Genomic DNA, 19,431 nt, shown 5'->3' with positions numbered 1-19,431 from the left:
TGTGGGAACCCTGTATAATAGTCATGTTTAGTGCAAAACTTATTGGATGCTTAGAATTATTGCTTCTTAAGTTGATGCCAGAGGTTTTAGGGCTATTATATGACATGAGAAAATAAATTACCAAGATATGTGTTTTTCTAGTCTGCTTTTTTCCCACCTGAGATCAAAAGCAGACCTACATCACAGTCTGAATTGTTGTTACTATTTGGTTCAACGGTGCATGTCGCACACCCCATTACACACACTGTAAGATGCCTTGTCTGCTAAAAACACCATCTGTTGATAATAGGTAACTGGTTGTGGCACCTCCTAAACCTGTTCCCGAGCAGGGAAGGAAGAACTTTCTGCACCGAGCATGGTGATTAATCTTTGTTTTCCAGCTGTTTAGAGGTGCAAACAATGTAAATTGTGTTGACAGTTCTCATTAATACTTAAATAACATGACTCAGCTCACAGTTATTCATTTTCTACAGTTTTAGAAATGCTTTATCTCTTTTTTCTAGGCTATCCAGGGCAGTTATATACACTAATTCAGTACTTTTGTGAAGATCACACTCTTGACATAATGCTACGGTTTCAGACAGCCAAAAATGATCATATGAGAGAAAGAGGGTTTAAATATTTAAGTCCAGTGCAATCATTTATTAATTAAGTAAAGATTTTGGTCACTCGACGTTCACTTTATCAAATGTTTTACAAGAGGAAATCCCACAGCTAATAATTACATCGTATGGACACACCCGTGCTGTCACGCAAGTGCACATGGGAAATTAAGTTCATATCTGTAGTTCCCTAAGTCCAAATACTGTGCATTGGCTGCTACTCAGACAACTAAAAAACAGGAGGTAAATCAAAGCCCAATGCAACCAAGAAAGTATTATAAAATTGATCTTTGTGTATTCTGTAAAGCACCATAAGTATGACTTATTATTATCATTATTGTTCACAAACAATAAAGTGGTTTTTGGGGTCTTTTTCACTTTGTTCTTAGCTGCCTGCTAGGATACTAGATACCCTTTCCTTCATGTTTGGTGTCTTACCTCCTGTCTGCTGCCAGGACTTCAGCCAACTCTACGCCTCCAGAGACTGAGAGAACATCTTTGTTGTTCATGAACACCATACATGTACTTCTGTACATCATTTATTTTTCTCCATGCACTAAAGGCCCTTCCTTTGGTGGTGACTGATCACTCTAACATGCATGTAAGGAACTTTTTGGGAGCCATGTCTACTCTCTGTCAAGAACAAATATGGGAACATCTGTAAATAATTGCAGACTGGTCAAACAGCTTCCATGTTTGTTTGCTTGAGGCAGAGTGGAAGAAGCATGCTCCAAATTTCCCCCATTTGTACACAAAGTACTGCATAAATTAAAATATATTTCATACAAATTAGGGCACAAAATGGTTCTAGACAGGTATTCCACACTCAACTACAGTTAGCAATACTTAAAACAGTGAAAGCTGTATTTTTATGTCACAATTTAGACACCACTGAATATTTTGACATGATACCATATGATTTATGAACATCAGAATTCCCTGAAAATCATAGTCAAGTTAATGTTGGCAGAGATTCAAATATAAAGAGTATACACATTGTGTAGCATGGTAACATGCATGTTTGTTGCACCAATTTCAAACCACCGCATGAGTGGCTTGATTTCTGTGTAATTTTAAAAGTAATACCTGAGAGGACTCTGCAATCTCAGAGATATACAGTATATAATAATTATTCATGTAAAACAGTTTTGATTAGATTATGTCAAGACACTTTTCTTTTTTTAATATCCCCAGCGTTTTGTCATCTTATATTCTCTGATCCCAGTTCTTTAACTATGTCAATTGTGTTGTCACTTCACAGCTCTGACTGTTGGTAGGCAGCGTTATGTCCTGAGGCGTTTGGTTTGTTTGGTTTGTTGAGCAGCTCCATTAGTGCTCCCTCTGTTGTGCTCTAACCCACTGTGATACTGGTGTCCATTTTCATCAGTCGGCAGCTTGAGATAAATATATAAAGAGATCAAGTTGAATTGAAAGTCTATGAGGTTGGAAAATGAAGAAAAGTTCAGCATCTGTTGTTATATATTTGTCTTACTTATGCAAGTCAGAGGATTTAACCCTTTGAAACCTGAGCAATTACGCTTGTTTCTTTCAAATGCACGGAAAGAAGGCAATGAGCAACTTAAGAAATAAAGCAAGACAAAAAAAAAAAAAAAAATTAGTTTAAAAACACAAGAGAAATACCTAAAAGTAGAAAAACAAACCAGAAAATTAACTGAAAAAGTATTTACAAATATTAATAACATACACACACACACAATATATATATATATTTTTTCTTTAAGCTAAATATTAAATACAATACATACATATTTAAATATGTAATTATACTAATCAGAAATATCCTTTTCTTGTTATTTTCCCCCAGTTATTTTGTTGTTTTTTTAATGATTCTATCCCACTTTCTTACAAGATAATTTCCAGGTCGTGTTCTTGTCACCTCTTACAGATTTTTTTTAGCAATTTGCAGGACTTTTCATGCCAACTTGTTAATTTCCCCATGTTTTTAAAGAAATCAAACCAATTATCTCAGAGTTTCAAGGGTTTAAAAACTGAAATGTGTCTGAACACAGCACACAAAAACTGATTGTGATCCATATTTCAAAGGGTTAACAGACTAATGCTTTGGTCCTTTGGATTCATTGGTTTTTCTCAGATGCATTTGAGATGATAACATTTAGGAAGCAGAGTCACACTTACCTTTCTTTTACTGCTTCCATTCTCTACACTGCTGTGCAACTTCAAACCCAATGCTTCCTCAAGCTCTAGAAACATAAATAATAGCATACATTTGAGAGCTTGTTTAGCAATAGTAGACAACCATTACACACCTTGGTTCTTGTAAATAAATAATGCACAAGCCAGAAAGGCAATGTTGTGCTCCTCCACCATCATCTTACACAACACCACAGAGGAAAAAACATGACAAAATGAGAAGTACCTGTAAGAATGTGGTCAATCTTCCCCACTACCAGGTCAGCGTCTTCCGTAGTGAAGCACATGGGAGGCTTGAATTTAAGCACATTGCGATGAGGTCCATCAGCACTCAGGAGGATGTACTCTTCCTTTAGCCTGGGAGAAAATATTCATTATTCCCCACTCTCTGTATCAATATTCATTTAAACTACGTGGTTGAGTCGTTTTTCTCCCACAGCAGTCTGACTACTCAAAGCAGGAAAAGCACAGGTGGAACTAATAACACTAACGACAGCTTGTTCAAGTATTCAGGAGCAGAGAGCCAGCATTCACACCTCAGTAAATGCAGCCTTGATTAGTGGTATTAATTACACCTAAGCTTTTCCTGCTGTATCAAAAAAGTCTGATTGTGTTAAATGAATATCAGTTGTTTGAGGTGATGCTGAACATCGGTCAAATGTCTGACACTGTTCTGGTAAATTAGGCGTATCTATTATAAATGATAGGAGTTCTGTTACATTCAAAATCTCATTCCTTTTGCAAATTTTGTCACAAATTAGAAAACTCAATGCATCCTGGAGGCTGAGTATTTTAACAATGCATTCCACTGTTTCACCATCTTCCATCGCTACAATCAGTATTTACATTATCGTTATTTAAAAAACATCTGAAAAGGACTCTAATCTGCAAAGACTCTTGGCAATTCATTGATTCATCTGTAATGCATTTCATTTTTCAATACAACCTTTTTGTCATTTGTACATTTTTATCAACATTGTATTGCTGCTTATTCTTGAAATTTTGATCAATTATGTAACCACTGGTTTCATCTTTTTCCTTTTTTTGAATGATCATAGTTTTTAATAGGGGAAGTATCACCATAAGCCATTTTTGGCTGCTAACCTTTGCGATTGTATTAATAAAGCCAGAAAGAACAGGAAGAACAATTTTGAAGTTCAGTATGATTGAACTACAAATGGCATAATATGCAGAATTTTGATAACATAAGTATCATGACAGGATCACAGTCAGATCAGAGTCTATAATAAGCTCTCACTTACAGAACTCAAACGAGTGCCAATGATGCCTTTCCTATTATCCCACCATAAATGTAGAAGACTTTTGTGCTGATATGTGTTATTTACAGTTTACAAAAGCTTGTGTAACACTGGCAGAAGCTTGTGTTACAGCCTATATGGCCTGTTCATAGTAAAACATAATTGCAGAAACATGGTTGCAGTTAACTCAGTAGAGGAAAGACAATGCTGCAGAGCAGTGTAATCTAAGCAGCCACTTTTCTTTAAAGGGGAACACCACCAAAATTAAGAATTCTATCATGTTATTTCTGTGGTCCAGGAAAGGTCGATCAATATGCTTCTTTTCTTTTTTCTTTTTATACCAAAATGAGCTTTATTCTATTGCAGTGTTCTCAGTTATGAAACAGGAAATGTACAAATATACTCAGAAAATTCACATTGGTACTCTCAGTGTCATCTAAAACACCTCTCACCATTCACTGTCTTTGAAGCAGCACCACATTTTATACCCTATGACAACAAAGAGAGAGTTGTATGAATTTTGAAAACGGGTTTAATCCTCCTTTAAATACTGTGGAACATTTCTTTAATTATTAAACTGACATCAGACATTAATTTGAGTTTTCAAACTTACTTATATATGACTTCTTGGGCTTCTGCTGTAGCAGGAGTGAGCTTCAACCTGTCCTTCACAAGCTCCATGCCAGCAAAGAGGCCACGACCCCTGCAGGATGGGACATGAGGTTTAGTCATCTCTGATCTCAACTTACTTCAAAAAGCAAGGCATTTTTAAGATATTCTTCCACAGAGAGCGATTTCCCAAAACAAGTTCTAGATCATGATAAAATACACAGCACTGGGTCTTCTAAGTTCACCCCAAAATTGAAAATACATATTTTTCCTATTACCTGTAGAGGTAATCATAGGTTTAGATTGTTTTGGTGTCAAAAATACATTAGAAAAACTCAATAGCAGTGTCTCTTTACAGAAATCATACATGCCTCTGTCTGTGCAGTGTCATTTTGCAGGTGCAATTCAGCAGAAAATAGTTCCCTACATGAAACTGCTCAAAACAAGATCTGTGGATTATCTTGAGTAACCTGGTCATGATTTCTGGAAAGAGACATTGCTGTTTTGTTTTTTCTTTTTTTCCCCCAATGTATTCTTTGGCTCTTTGAACACCACAAGCCAAATGCCACCTAGCTCTACTATATTCAAGAAAGGGCGGATATCTCTTAAACTATCTCTAACACTCTGCAACTTGCACCAAAAAATCTGAAATGATAAAAAGCACAACAGGTAAGAGGAAAAAAAAATCTGTATTTGATTTTGAGGCGTCACTGCAATAACCAAACATGTTTCATTGTGGAGTCACTGAATTACATGTTGGTGCAGGGATTATCGAAACATGACATACATATTCTGGTTTGAAACTCAGATATAATCAGCTGAATCAGCTTCACAGGACACGCACAGAGCTTATCAGCGGTGTCACATACAGTAGCTGTATGAGCATTTGCATACCTGATATCACCAACCAGTGGATGCTTCTCCTTCTGTTTTTCCAGCAGATTGGTCAGGTATCGCCCCACACGCAGTGCATTACCCTGAAGATCCTCTTTCACAATCACGTCTAGGACGGACAGACCGATGGCACACGACACTGGGTTACCGCCAAACTGAGAAATACAAAACCCACACAAAGAGGAAAGATTACACCAAGTTTATATTCACACCACCAAGAAAATCAGCTGCTTGATGACTGAGAGAATTTGTATACCGAGGACAGAATTATAAGACATTATGATGCATTAAATATGTAACAATATTTTTCAGCAGTCTTTTTTGTTTAAGCCAAACTGATTGCCCAACAGACACGATTCTCCTTTAACAGAAAGTAATTGCAATCTCAGGTTCTCAAAGAAAAAAAGCGTCTTGGACTGAATGTATTTTTTCCCCATAATGTGGGAAATGGATCGGTCAGTGCACCTGACAAATATAGACAAGAACATCACTTGTCCATATGTGCCATTTTAATAACTACATGATCATTTTAAAAGCTGCCATTTATTTCAGCCAAATACTAATAATTTTGCAGAGGAATGGCTGAGAAAAGTATTTTTTAAATTTCATTATTTGCACAATTCCTTCACTTTTCCAGGTAATGCTCTTACTGTATTAAAATACTCCATTCCAGATGACATGAAGGCCTCTGCCACCTCTCTGGTCGTGACCACACATGACATGGGGTGGCCATTGCCAATAGGCTTTCCCATGGTGACAATGTCAGGCACAAAGTCCTCTCCCTGAAGCTGGAAGGCCCAGAAGTGGGTGCCAACGCGCCCAAAGCCCACTTGGACTTCATCAGCGATGAAAATGCCCCCTGCCTTGCGGACATGTCTGTAGAGGGGCAGAAAAATCCATGTAGGTAGAGATAAACTCTTTATCTAAAATAAGGCACACATTCACAGACACAGTCTGGGGCCATCGAAAGATCATCTCTTCATTCTTTAGTGCCCAAAGAAATGACAGTCTGTATATGTTTAACATACTTTGCAGCTAGTTTGTCATTTCAGCATGACAGCTCTGCATATTTTGTGTTGATAATCTGTTTCTGACCAGCAGAAAAGAGTAAAAACACTTTCTAACACAGAGTGTGAATGAATCTCTGCAATAACTTGGGTACATACTCTGCCACTTGCTGGAAGTAGCCTGAGGGGGGAATGACCTGCCCGCCACAACTCTGCAGTGACTCAGCAATAAAAGCAGCAATCTGCATGAGAGAAAAACATCAGGTATATCAGCCTGAAGCCAGACTGATAAACTGGAAAAGTTCTGGCATCTTTGACCTGTAGATCTCCTTCCTTCATAAGTGTGCCACTGTAGGTCACTGTGAAGTCAAACAGGAACCAGTGTATTCACTTGTACACAGTTGTTATACGATCAGCAGGATGCAACATTTAGTCACATTCATGTCTCTCTCTTCTTTATGTCGATGCATATCTGCAAACATCCATTAGAAACTGTATTCTTTATAATCTCCTGGGCTGAAATCCCTTTCCTCGCCCCACTGGAAGGACAACTTGGGCTGTCAACAAAGATTGGATACTAAGTAGTCCCCTACAAATGTTGTTGTGGTCTGGGATTTGACCCTTAAATCCAGAGTGCTCGGCCTGAACCTGAGAAATGGGAGAAAAGGTACAAGAGGAGAAAAGGAAAGAAGATGGAAAGGGTGGAAAATCTAATGAGTATCCAAGACTTTTTTTTGTAAATCACGGCCATTTCCCTGGAAAGAGTCATCATTTAAAGAAACAAACATGCAATTAATATGTATATCCATATATTAGATATTTCTGAGGTTATTTCAGTAGCCTAAAGTCAACGGCGCTCATTGTCTGGTAGCAAAACGATGTCAAACACAAACTGTACCTTGCCACCTTTTTCATGGACTCTGTTAATCATGTCTTTGACTTCATCTGCGTATGCTGTGGCAGGGTCAGGGTGGTCCGCTCTGTATTTGCCTCTGTACACATCTGGACTGGGAGCCTGTATAGTTGATGAGATTTTGAGAGGATTAATAAAGCAGATTCACAGGCAACAGCACCATCTTTATATTGTTTAGCGCATTCACACAAAAAAAGGTAGATAAAATAGTATGAAAATGTCGCAATTCATACTAAATTTGCTTAATATATGACATTTTTACCCAAATGCAGTGCAAAAAAGAAGCTTCTTAACCTTGAAATAATTTAAATTTAAAGGGACATTTATGGCATTGCTGGCACAAATCTTTCATACTTTCCTGTTTTAATACTCTCCCAAGACAGTATATTTTAAGTTTATGATGGCACATTCACATTTAAGGAGTAATACACTGTATAATGTGCTATTTTTCTCATATTTTATTATAATTGCTTGGATGTAGTTTTGGGCCAACTTTAATTTGTACACACAAAAAGTTATCAGCCTTAAAACTGTCTTAAAATATCAACTAGTCCTATATTAATGTCCCAAGAAATTAAACAAACCTTGATTTAAACATGCCTAATAACTGTAAAATAATGTTGATTGTTTTATCTTTTATTTGTGGTGTACTAATGTAACAAATTTCTTCTAACTGATCTATCTTGTGTATTTCCGTTTAACATCTTGGTCTTACCATAGGTCAAAACATTTGGCTATACTTGTCCACCCGGGCCTGCGTTGATCTATTATGTAAGTTTATGTGATAAACAGCCATGATTATTTGAGAGCTGCCAAGTACATTTCTGAAAGCAAACACATTGCTATCTTTTTGTTTACATTTCACCCTGGGCTGAGTGAAGTGTTGGTCAACTAACATTTGAAGCACAGCTCAATTCGTTAGTGTCTATGATCATGAATAAAATATGCAAGCTGGCGAAACAGACTGACTTGCCACACCTTTGGCATGTAACACTAGAGCTCAGTATTCCACAGGCGGTCATATCAAACTTCACCAAGGTTATCAAGGGAAAGTGCAGAGTACACAGACTCACACAACACAGTGCAGTGAGGACTTCGGATGTATATTTTCAGCTTGTCTGGTCACAGACTGTTCACTCCAGACTGTGTGGTTTACTTCCAGAATTGTAGCTTTATTGCTGGTTGAATGCTCTTATCTAATAAACTCTATACCCCCTGCATGTAACGACGGTTTTCTGTCAAATGTTTTAAGTGTTAAAACTAACAAAAGATAGCTACATCAGATGACAACATCATCAAGGGGAGGGGGATTCAAGGGGTTCAAGTGCTCCTTTAAATGTTAATGGAAATTGTCAAATCAAAATTACATACTATACTAATAACACAAAAATATAGCAGATTTGAATTCCCTACAGTAACTGTTACAGTAACACAAACAGAACACCCTCTGCCATTTCTACTACTACTGTGGACAATAATGTCAGCTGCAAAATCACTTGTTCACTCCAGAATGATTCCTTTGCTGCGGGAAAACAAACAGCGCAGTTTTTTTCCTGCTTTTGATGATTTTTTCATTGTTCAATACATTACATTGTGCAATCAATGTTAAATTCAGAATTAAATGTTTAAACATAAAAGTTATCTCTGGAGGCTTTAAAAAAAGACATATTTAGTCTAGTAAGTTCAATTAAAAAACAGAAAGTTATGTCATGACCAACTAATGATTATCAACATAAAAACACATGGTATAAATATGGGTTTCTTACGATTCAACTCCAAAGAGAAAACCACTCCAGAAATGGCAACAGAATAATATAGAAATGGCTGACTATGGTGCATATTTTCAGTCATGCACCAAGGACGAAACATCCTGTTCTACCTCATTCCACAGGCTATCGTCAAGTAGAGTTTCAGTGATTGTGCAGAAGAATTTAAATCACTGTTACATTTCTCAAAAGGATCTTACCATGATGTGTGCTTCACACTCCTAACTAAATGGAATAAAGCGTCCAGTTGTTTGTGTTTTTCAAAATGCTCCTCTCCAAAGCACTGTGGGATTGGGCTGGTTAATAATAATCTGCCACTCCTCTCTCTTTCCTCTGTGATTAATAGTGTTGTCAGGGGGAAGATAAAACTGTTGCCTCTGACATCAGTGGTAAAACACCTCCCTGCATGCACCTGTCTCTTCTTTTCTTATCCACAAACAGACAAACTTCTGCACACACATCCCTGTGCAAGTGAAAGTTGAGTTATGGCTTTTTAACAGTGTGCAGGCAGGCAGATGGAGAGCAAAAGCACTCACCACATGGACAAATGGGTTCTGCTCAGCATCTGACAGGTGGTCAAACTTGTAGGGACTGATATCAATGAGCGACGAGACATGGCCGTGATACGCACTGCGAACAAAGCAAACATGGACCAAATCATGTCAACTGCAATATCATGGAGAGTGTGAAAACAGGCTATATGTGCAGACAAGAGCTGTTTCAAAATGAATAAAAGGACTTTCACCACCTGTTATTATCTATGTACTTTCATTTTGCTTGTCTGGCACTTTTTGAACAATGACCAGGTAGCAATACTTACTTTTCCAACGTGATGATGTCTTTGTGGCCTGTGTACTGCCACGCCAGTCGGAGGGCCAGGTCATTGGCTTCGGAGCTAAAGTTCAAAGGGGCAAAGGTTACTTTGAGTTACTCAGTCACCACAAAATACACAGGTGAAGCTATGAGTGTCACAAACACGTGCATCGCAATCTGATGTTTTACTCCCCCTTTGTAAAGGTATATAAAGTGACATCTATTTATTAACATTGGCAAATAGTGTAAAGATGAAGTGTGCTTGAAGATCTCAGTGAGATATTGAAGCTATTTGAAACTTGAAATATATATTTTCTTCTTTACTTTGTTCCATAGTACTGTCAACAAAATTTATATCTTAATTTACACAAATGTGTCTTCTCTACAGGAACTGTAGAGTGATTAATATGATCCTGTTCTGGTGTCTTGCATGTGTATCTTCAATTCATTATACAAAATCTAGTTATTTAAGATGGAGAAAATATCATGCCTTTTGCCTCAGTAAAAAAAAAAAAAAAAGAAAAAAGAAAATGTCACACCTCAGCCATTGCTCACCTCGGATAAATAAAATATAGTCCCTTGGGCGTTCCAGTTCATCCCAGGCTTTGCACAAGCCTTAAAAAATCCTTGCAGTTATAACCTCTTTGTTTTTTCAGTTTTATTACTTCTCACAGGGCATCTGTTTCTCTTCCACCGCTATTCAGTGTTTATAGAACACTATCTACAACATTATTACCCCGGACCAGATAATTCCTGTTCACACTGCCGAACTCCAGCAAGTGGTGTAAATAAGTAACCATGCCAGACTGGTGCAGTCTGAGGACTAGAGTTATTTGGTGTCAAGATTGGACATGTTATATATTGTGCTGTACTTCTTTTTTGTCAAAGTCTAGACACTTCTTGTGACTGCTGGAAAGTGGCATAGCATTGTCTTTGTTCCTAAATCAGCATAATTATCATACCTGAAAATCCAGATGAGCAGGCTGATCCACAACAACTGTTTTTTCCCCTCTTGATTGCAGAAGCATAGCAATATATGTTTGGACAATACCCCTTTACTTTACAATTTGCAGCATTGCAGAAATGTATAGCTCCTTTTGGGGATAAGCTACAGTTACAATAAATAAAGTAGAAACAAAACAATGCATGAATCTACTGCCAATCATTACCTGCGCTCATTGGTGCCAACTTGGGTTCAGACTTAGAGGGGTAAAAAAATGTTGGTAAAGTTTGATTTTGACTGAGCTCACTGGCCACCTGAATAGTTTATCCATTCTTTCATTTGAAAAGGAGCTGACTTTGGATTTTAAGACCAAGCCCCGCTGCTTTGCATTATGATGTGTTGGTATGCAGCCTGTCTGAGATCCCAGTAGTGTAATTATGCTCTACAGAGACAGTTAATACAGTTAATACAGTTGCATCTCTATATATGGGTCTCAATATGGGTTGAATCAGAATGTTTTGTAAGCAAATGATATCTTGTGAATTTTGGAAATGATTTCATCCATATCTTTTCAATCAATTTTGACTTTTCAACACTCTTATGGGACATAAGATAACACCAAAACTGCTTTTATGTTAGATGACTTTGCATCCTTCATCAGCAGGGCTGCTAATTAATTTTTGGTCATTTTTAATTACTTAATAGGCCTGTGGTAGTTTGTGGATATGTAGCACTTACATTTGTCCATGAAAAAACACTTAATTCCACTTATATCTCATTGATAGCGACACTGAGCTGACATGTTTGTGTTAATACAGTATTTATTCAGCGTGGGCCTGGGAGTTAACCACATCACTGTCATGCCATGCCTATGCTTGTACTTTACCTTTACTCAACACCCACTGATCCACACCCAAAAGAACAAGCCTGGCAAATCTGCCTTTATGATGTTTGAGGAGTGTGACAACATACGTACGTACCCAGAGTTGACAAAGTAGCACACAGACAGCTTCTCAGGTAGTGTGGCCTGCAGCCTCTGGGCGTAAATTACAAGATTGTCATGCAAGAAACGCGAGTTGGTGTTGAGTTGTTCCATCTGTTGAGCTCCTGCCTTCACCACATCCGGGTGACAGTGGCCGACTGAAAAATGGAGGAAAGGATGCACACAGGATTAGAACTGGTCCTCACGCTCAGGTTGAAAACATGATTTACTCCTTAAATCATCTGACTGTAATTTGTGGTCAAAAAACACCATGACAACTAATTCTAAGGGCACATAAGTGGAGGCTGTGCTGAAATTGAAGAGTGGTGAATGTGGTTGGCCGGGAGACAGCCTGTATATATTCCAGTCTCTGCCTGCAAGTTGTGCAGCTTTGGTTACTCCGTATGAGGTGCACATTTCGTGACAACTTTGTTGAGCACATCAGTTCATATCATTCTGCTCGTGCACTCCAGTCTTCAAATAACTCTGGCTTTGATCATACAGTTGAATGCCAGCCTAAAACAATAAGCCAGTATGTAGGAGAGAACAGTTTTCTTTTGTTCGTGTTTAGTCATTTTTGTTGGAGGTGATGACACAAAGGTGGTAAAAAGAAAGATAAGATGCAGATATTTTTTGTGCAGTTTTCATGTGTGTGCAGCTGGGGGTTTACCATGAGCCACATTGTTGATGCAATCCAAGTAGCGCCGTCCCTTTTCGTCATACATGTACTGGCCTTTGGCTTGCACAATCTTGATCGGGTCATGGCTGAAGAAAATCTTACAAGATGGCCTGCAGAGGAACCACTATTAATATTTCCATACATACAGGGTAAGGTAAAACAAGGGAAAGATTATCTGTCCTTTGCTGCACACAGGTGTGCCCTTCATCCTGGATTAACAGGTTTTATTCTCTATAGAATTAAAGATATTATGAGTCATAAGCACAACAGGGAAAGTCAAAGTACACATAAGGTGTAATGCATTGTCATGCACACAAATCACCTACTACAGCAGTGTAACCTTTCTATTTTTACATGAGCATGTCACTGTTGAATTTACTGCTTAGCTACAAATTTATTGATTAATTAATTCAGTTTATTTCTAAGCAATTTTTGGTTTGTTGTGGAACCAGTTCTTGAAATTTCTGTATGAAATGTTTCAACAGCTTCATGCTACACCTATAAAGTAAGACTATAGGTACAATAAAATACTATAATAACGTTTAAACCAGGTACTCGGTTTTCAGTAAAATAAAGTTGTTGTGCTGCTCCAACTAAATGACTGTCATCTTTAATGGAAACTTTGTAGCGTAAATTAACTGCAAAATATCTGTTATCTCACCCAATGTGCTTCTTCCTCAAGTCTAACGTCTTGTTTTTCTCCAATATTTCCGCAGACATCCTGATGTTGTCCAGCTGTAGGACGACGCGCTCCTTCCTCCCCACAGACTCGAAGATCACCTACATCTGCTCGAGCGCAAATTACCCGGCTGTATATACACACGCGTGCTCGCGCGCGCGTACAAGCAGAAAGACACACAAACACCTATACACAAGCAGCGGCTCGCGCAACTCTCTCGTGCTGCCATCTAGCCGGTATTTGTAGCCCTCAATGCCTCGAGGGCAGTGACGTATTCAAGAGAACCCACGGATACAGCTGTTAATGAAGGAAACTGCAGGGGCGTTTCTATGGTGTTTCTAGTCTGTTGGGGCTTCAGGGGGATCCTTTCACCACGGATTTTTTTCTATTAGTTCTATTTTAATGCTTCTCTGTACACCCTGGCATCTTTTTCATCCGTAAATCTGTAGTTTAAAAAGTATGTATTCTCCAGATTAATGGTAACATTAAAAATATTAGTATCCTAGTTGTTCCTTATTAGTAGGCTACTACTAACTGAAACAGAATACTTTACAACTGCTATTATTAAAAAATACTGACTAGATATGCAAAAACAGTAAAAAAAAAAAAAAAAGGCAATTTTGGTCAGCATATATATTAGTTTTGAGGGCTTTAATGTATAAACAGACTGACAGATAGAATTTAAAATAAGAATTTAAAAATCATTATCGCTGTTCTTAATTTTGAAATCTATATTTAACAATTTTAGATGCTGGACTATGCATAAAACATTTAAGGCTAAAGCCTTAAATGTCCAATATTGTACGTTTTACCCCATTTTACTTATCAAACCGCTGTGGCTACACTGATGGGATGTAACTATAGTTACATGGACTTGTAAGTACATTTAATATTTTGAGGTACTTTACTTGAGTATTTCCATTTTCTGCCAATTGTTACCATTCAAAGAGTATATTTTGTATTCAAAAATATGATTAGTTGTATTTAAAAAGCAAAACATTAGCTCAGTACTAATAGTCCAATAACATAGTATGACAATAATATAACATTGACAGAAGTTATATTTTTAGCCATTTTGCAATACTTGCTTTTCTTTAATAGCTTGTTTATGTTTTATGTGCAATATACACTTGGATTAAAAGTGCAAGCTTTAAGTGGACGTAGGTATATTTCCTCAGTATTTGCTGCAGTTATTCTAATACATACTATTCAGTGATCTAAAACCCTTAAAATATTGACTGCCAATATAAAGGCAACTCTATTGTTTAATGTATTTGAAAGACTGTGTTTATTTGGCTCCAACAGTACAGTCATATGAAATGTCATCTTGAAATATAGTATTGTGTGAACACAAGGGTCTTTAAAGAAATTTCAATCAAATGGGTAAAAAAAAAAAAAGAGAAATACAAACACAGAACGGAAACTTAACGTATACCACATCCAAAAAAATGCAATTTTAACTCAAAGCCACGACGTGGATTTTGCTTCTGCACCAAGACTGCCTTTTATTTTGGAGAGTATATGTGGCAATACACTTATTTCAGTAAGGCTGCAGTCTATTAGAGGATATAGATCTGTAAGAGACCAGTGTCTTTTAGCATAATGCAAATATATATCACTTTGTCAAATATCCTACACCAGCACTTTTAATCTGAGTGGGTGTATACTATGTCTTTCTTCAGAAGAAGACTTGACTCAGAGCATTTCTACAACAATGACAAATGACACAGATGTGGCCTCTCAGTGAGTCATTTTGGAGCCCCTCACCAACTCTGCTAATACTGATATGGAAATAAATGTTTGATATATTTTGGCACTTCTGCTGATAGCAGAATAAACTAGATTTGAATATTTAACAAGGAAACACAACAATCAAACAAAAACAATCAATCAACTAAAAAATAAAAAATCAATTAAAAAAATTAGCTGCACATGCTAAAGATACAGCAACTTGTGAGAACAAATTCTGTAACAAAGGCTGGAAATCAAAACACAAAATAAAAATCAAAAAAACATTGCAAAAAAATTAGTAAATATTACAGAATGGAAATAACATTTTGAAAAATGAGTGAAGGGACAGTATTGGAGGAAATATTTAAATCAATCCAAAATTGAGATTTCATGAATGTTTACATTTGACTTCGGGTAAATAAACTTTTTTTTTTCAGGTAGTGGTATACAGGGTAGCATGACTGAACAAATGGAGCTATAGAGATCACAATGATGTGATATTTCAGCTGCATTCAATGCTACACACATTAACCAAAGTATAAATTGCACTTCTTGTCAAATGAGCACACATTTTAACAGTACATTAATAATCCACTATACATATATCAAACTACATTCAATGCAAAGAGATAGAGAAAGAGAGGCAAAGAGAGAGAAAAGAGGAAGCGTGAGAAAAAGCTGTGATATTTAACTTTGAGCCATTGCATTGGCCGGGCCTGTAAACATCCAGGCCATCAGGACTTTTGCTGTCATAGTTAGCTTTTTGACACACAAAATTAAATAAAAGCGACAAACCATTGTAAGGCCTTCATCTAAATTAAATGCACAGTGAATGCACACTTGTTTGTAAATGACCACCTTCCTTCACACCATTTTCCATTTGCATAACTGTTACATGATGCCTTATGATCCAAAATAATTCCTCATATCAAAAGAGACGCAGCGGACATCAAAAGCAACTGAAAGGAATGCTCTTTAAAACCAAAATGCCTTCATTTAAGAAAATTATAGAAAAATAAATAATGTACCACTTAAAATACTGAGACAAATACACAAATATATGCACAGAAAACTTAAAATTGTCACATACACAAAACCCCAACAGCAATAAAGAAACCTGTTGTGTAGTTCTTGCCACTGGTAGAGTGCACCAACTGAGCTGTTGTCGGCCTACTATCAGATAGCACCTTTATAATCTATACAGATGTGCATCCGTTCATTAAAACAATGAGATGAACTGTACAATAGAACCACATGGGAATAAATCCTCTTGAATCCACCTGTAGTTGCTGCCACGTCACAACAAATGTTGGTGTTTCACATCTGCCCTTAGAGTAAATCATTCATGCATATTTCTCACGCTGAAGGAAAGAAGCATCACCTTGCATAGCACCTACTATGTCAGAAGGCAATTTGAATATAAAAAAAAAATATGAAAAGATGAATGGTGAAAAATAAACCTATTGCTCCATCTGATACGGAATGTGACATAACTGGCCACCAGTTCAGCTGTGGTGTATTAATGGAAGTTGACCAATTAACAGTCTGTCAAATTTAGCTTTTCTTACACTGTAATGCGCATTTTTTCCATATCTTTAAGACAATATAGGAGGTGTTAAAGAGCAGTGTAATGCAACTAGGATTGTTCAACATAACCTGCCTTAATCATATCTGAAAGCTAAATCTTATTATGAACCCCAACCCTGAAACAGAGCTTTACACTTCAGATACACTTCCTCAATTCAATGCTTATTTTCAATATTGAAGAAATCCATAAGTAATAAATTGTGTACATGCAGTGAATTGACAACACTGTACAACTAACATCCCATACAACAAGTCCAGAATGAACAAGTAGCATATTTGTCACAATGTTGGATGTGTTTTGCACAAACAATGAGCTTCTTCAAAACTACTTGTAAGATCAGCGGCAGTTGAGATGGACGCAGTCTTACTGTCTGCTCAGGTGAAGCTGTAACGTACATGCTATTTCAACAACTTGTAAAAACGATTCATATGAAAAACAGTGCACAATGTGTGTCTTTTCAATACTCTCACAACTTTTTTTTAACCAAACAAAGCTCCTGAAATAAACACCATTCCAATAATCCAAAATATGATATAAAGTTGTACATTTCTGATAAAGGAATGAATAAAAGCTTGAGGCACCAAAGGCTATTATACACAAAATACAAACAATGTTAAAGAATGAGAGCAAAAACAACAAAAAAAAGAACATGATTGCATTCTGTTAACGCTCTCAGTAGATCTCGCCCGTTAGGAGAGGCAGACGCTCCAGCTGATCTCTACAGAGATCGATGAGACTCTTAGCGGCTCTCCTGCAGAATCCGCTCCCTCGTGCTCAGAAGGGCGGTCCAGAGCAGGCCTGTCCAATCTCAAATACACATGAGCCTGATTTGTTTCCCTAACAGTGCGGTGAGCCTGCTAAGTTCTCCCCTCTTGTCCGGAGACGTGTGGGTTTGGGAGGCACCACACTGATGATGATGGTGATGATGCTGAGCCACATGAGTGCAACAGTGAAAACCTGCTGATATCATACCCTCTGCAGGCATCACCACAATAAAGCAACAAGAACCAACTTTGCTTTCTGGGGATTTTCAGGCTACCAGCCACGGCGTGACTCCCTTGGGAAGATTAAAGGAAAGCAGAAATTACTAATTCAGAGCTCTGGGGTTGTTGTTTTTTTATGTTAGTGTTGTTTTTGTTTTCTGCAGAAGCCATGACGCAATCACAAAACAGTGACATGTATGTACAATACATATAAATATAGTTTACTACTCATGCTTTTGCAGGGTCGGGGGTGCAATGTTCTGTTTGGCACAGTTTGTTTTTTTTTTTTTTTTTAGAAAATGATGCTGCATGAATGGGCAGTGAGCTTGTTGAGACCAAACAACACAAAACACCTAGCGTTTGGTGTTAGAGAGCCAGTCCAGATCCTCCTCCACTTCCTCCTCCTCCTTCCATGTCTCCATGAATCTGGCCGGGCCACGACGCTCCAGTCTGAGCCATGCAAAGACTACAGAGACAAGTTCTGCCGCCAGCCAAGGATCAGAACTCCACCACGATGTGGATGTGAGACAGCGGACACACACGTTTGTTTTGTTTTTTTTCCACAAGGTGATGTGAGTAGAAGCAGCTTAGAGCGTGAAACTCGGGACGGTTATCTCTTTTTGTATCATTGTACACATAGACTTCTTTTCTTTTAGACATTTTTTTCCATTAAAAAAACTATAAATACCATAAAAGAAGCATTATTTACAAACTCCATGCGTTTCAGGTTAGAGTGATCACTGCAAGAAAAACACAGGAGAGAGAATGACATGAAGATGGACATGTTTTCACATTGTTTCATGACTGAACAGGTTTGACACGGTGAGATTTTTCACACCACAGTCATATGTTGTTACGACTTATTGAACAAAAAACCCATGCAAACATAGAGAAGCTCAAAACCCACATTAAAAAAAATGTACTTACACAGAGTGAACAAAATTTTAGGAGCACTTTCAGGTAACTGAATCCAAAACTTTTATTGATTACCCTTTTCAAACCTAATTCATAACAGAAGCCCCATTTACACTGCCTCTTTAAAACAGGAATTTCTTGCCTTTATGCTGCGTAGCTGTTCTATAGTCGAGGTATAATTACAGGATTGGAGGACAGCATTATCTCTTCTTAAATGTGGCATCTAAGGTATTAGTAGCTCTTGAAAAGCAAGTTGTTGCAATGGTGGGGACAATTGCAACATGTCTGCAAATTGGTAAAACGGTAAGGTCTGGGAGGTCTTTAACCTCTGAGCAGAGGACAAGATCAGTAAAATATTGTTATTGCTATATTATACCATTGTTGTTGTTTAAAGAGCACTGCAGATGCCTTTGTTATATGTCACACTAAAAGCCAATGCTGTCATGTTACATGTCCATCACACCTCTTTTGACACAACAATGCCGGCACGCTATCTAAAAGCACACACTGAAGCCGAATGATGCTGCTGTTGTTTGCTGGGACCTTGTAGTGGCCTTATAATAATAACTTTAATTATATGACACCCTTGAAAACTGAGTTCATGAAGTGCTTTAGCAAACAAATTAAAAGCAGAAATGGGATACTCAGAAGGCAATACAACAACAGAAAGCAAAATAGTCCTATTAAACACAAGCGAGACAAAACGAGGGTTAAGATTAGTTAAGTGTAAAATTAAGAAGACAATAAGACAAATAATGCAAGATGCAGGATGCCACATGTCAATATAAAATACAAAACAAAAACAATAAAAGCAATAAAACCATGACATAAATGATGAATTAAAGAAATAAAACAAATAAAAAGACAACAGCACATAAAAGCAAATCTATAAAAAT

The 19,431-nt window shown here is 37.4% G+C and overlaps 2 protein-coding genes across 9 annotated transcripts in view; both read right to left on the bottom strand.

The window, feature by feature from the left end:
• Positions 1–1,103: 1,103 nt before the first annotated feature.
• etnppl (ethanolamine-phosphate phospho-lyase) lies at positions 1,104–13,432 on the bottom strand. Its single transcript, XM_042512253.1, has 13 exons — positions 13,301–13,432; positions 12,631–12,749; positions 11,959–12,118; positions 10,043–10,117; positions 9,759–9,852; positions 7,442–7,558; positions 6,703–6,785; positions 6,187–6,412; positions 5,537–5,691; positions 4,647–4,736; positions 3,001–3,131; positions 2,760–2,824; positions 1,104–1,996 (listed from the first exon to the last, which is right to left on the bottom strand). The coding sequence occupies exons 1-13, from the start codon at positions 13,357–13,359 to the stop codon at positions 1,886–1,888; spliced, it is 1,485 nt and encodes a 494-aa protein (XP_042368187.1). The 5' UTR covers positions 13,360–13,432; the 3' UTR covers positions 1,104–1,885.
• A 2,474-nt stretch (positions 13,433–15,906) lies between these two features.
• The window catches only part of LOC121962363 (collagen alpha-1(XXV) chain), a 172,584-nt gene continuing 169,059 nt past the window's right edge, over positions 15,907–19,431 (bottom strand). For 7 of the 8 annotated variants that reach the window (XM_042512611.1, XM_042512610.1, XM_042512613.1 and 4 more), the window contains one exon: positions 15,907–17,694. In XM_042512611.1, the coding sequence (XP_042368545.1) occupies positions 17,668–17,694 (27 nt within the window). In that variant the 3' untranslated portion in view covers positions 15,907–17,667. Of the gene's footprint in view, positions 18,361–19,431 lie in introns of all 8 variants that reach the window. The other variant, XM_042512617.1, reaches the window with a different exon arrangement.

The sequence above is a fragment of the Plectropomus leopardus genome, chromosome 23 (assembly GCF_008729295.1).
Source record: "Plectropomus leopardus isolate mb chromosome 23, YSFRI_Pleo_2.0, whole genome shotgun sequence".
Taxonomy (NCBI): domain Eukaryota; kingdom Metazoa; phylum Chordata; class Actinopteri; order Perciformes; family Serranidae; genus Plectropomus; species Plectropomus leopardus.
Note: the sequence above shows the minus strand (reverse complement) of the source record. Positions and strands in the feature narration are given on the sequence as shown.

What these genes read in the sequence shown, in the direction of transcription:
- etnppl (XM_042512253.1), bottom strand. Translation starts at nt 13,359, where the DNA reads ATGTCTGCGGAAATATTGGAGAAAAACAAGACGTTAGACTTGAGGAAG. An exon ending in CATCAACAATGTGGCTCATG is followed by an intron (nt 12,119 to 12,630) that starts GTAAACCCCCAG and finishes TCCATTTTTCAG; the next exon opens with TCGGCCACTGTCACCCGGAT. An exon ending in GCCCAAGAAGTCATATATAA is followed by an intron (nt 3,132 to 4,646) that starts GTAAGTTTGAAA and finishes ATTTTCTCCCAG; the next exon opens with GCTAAAGGAAGAGTACATCC.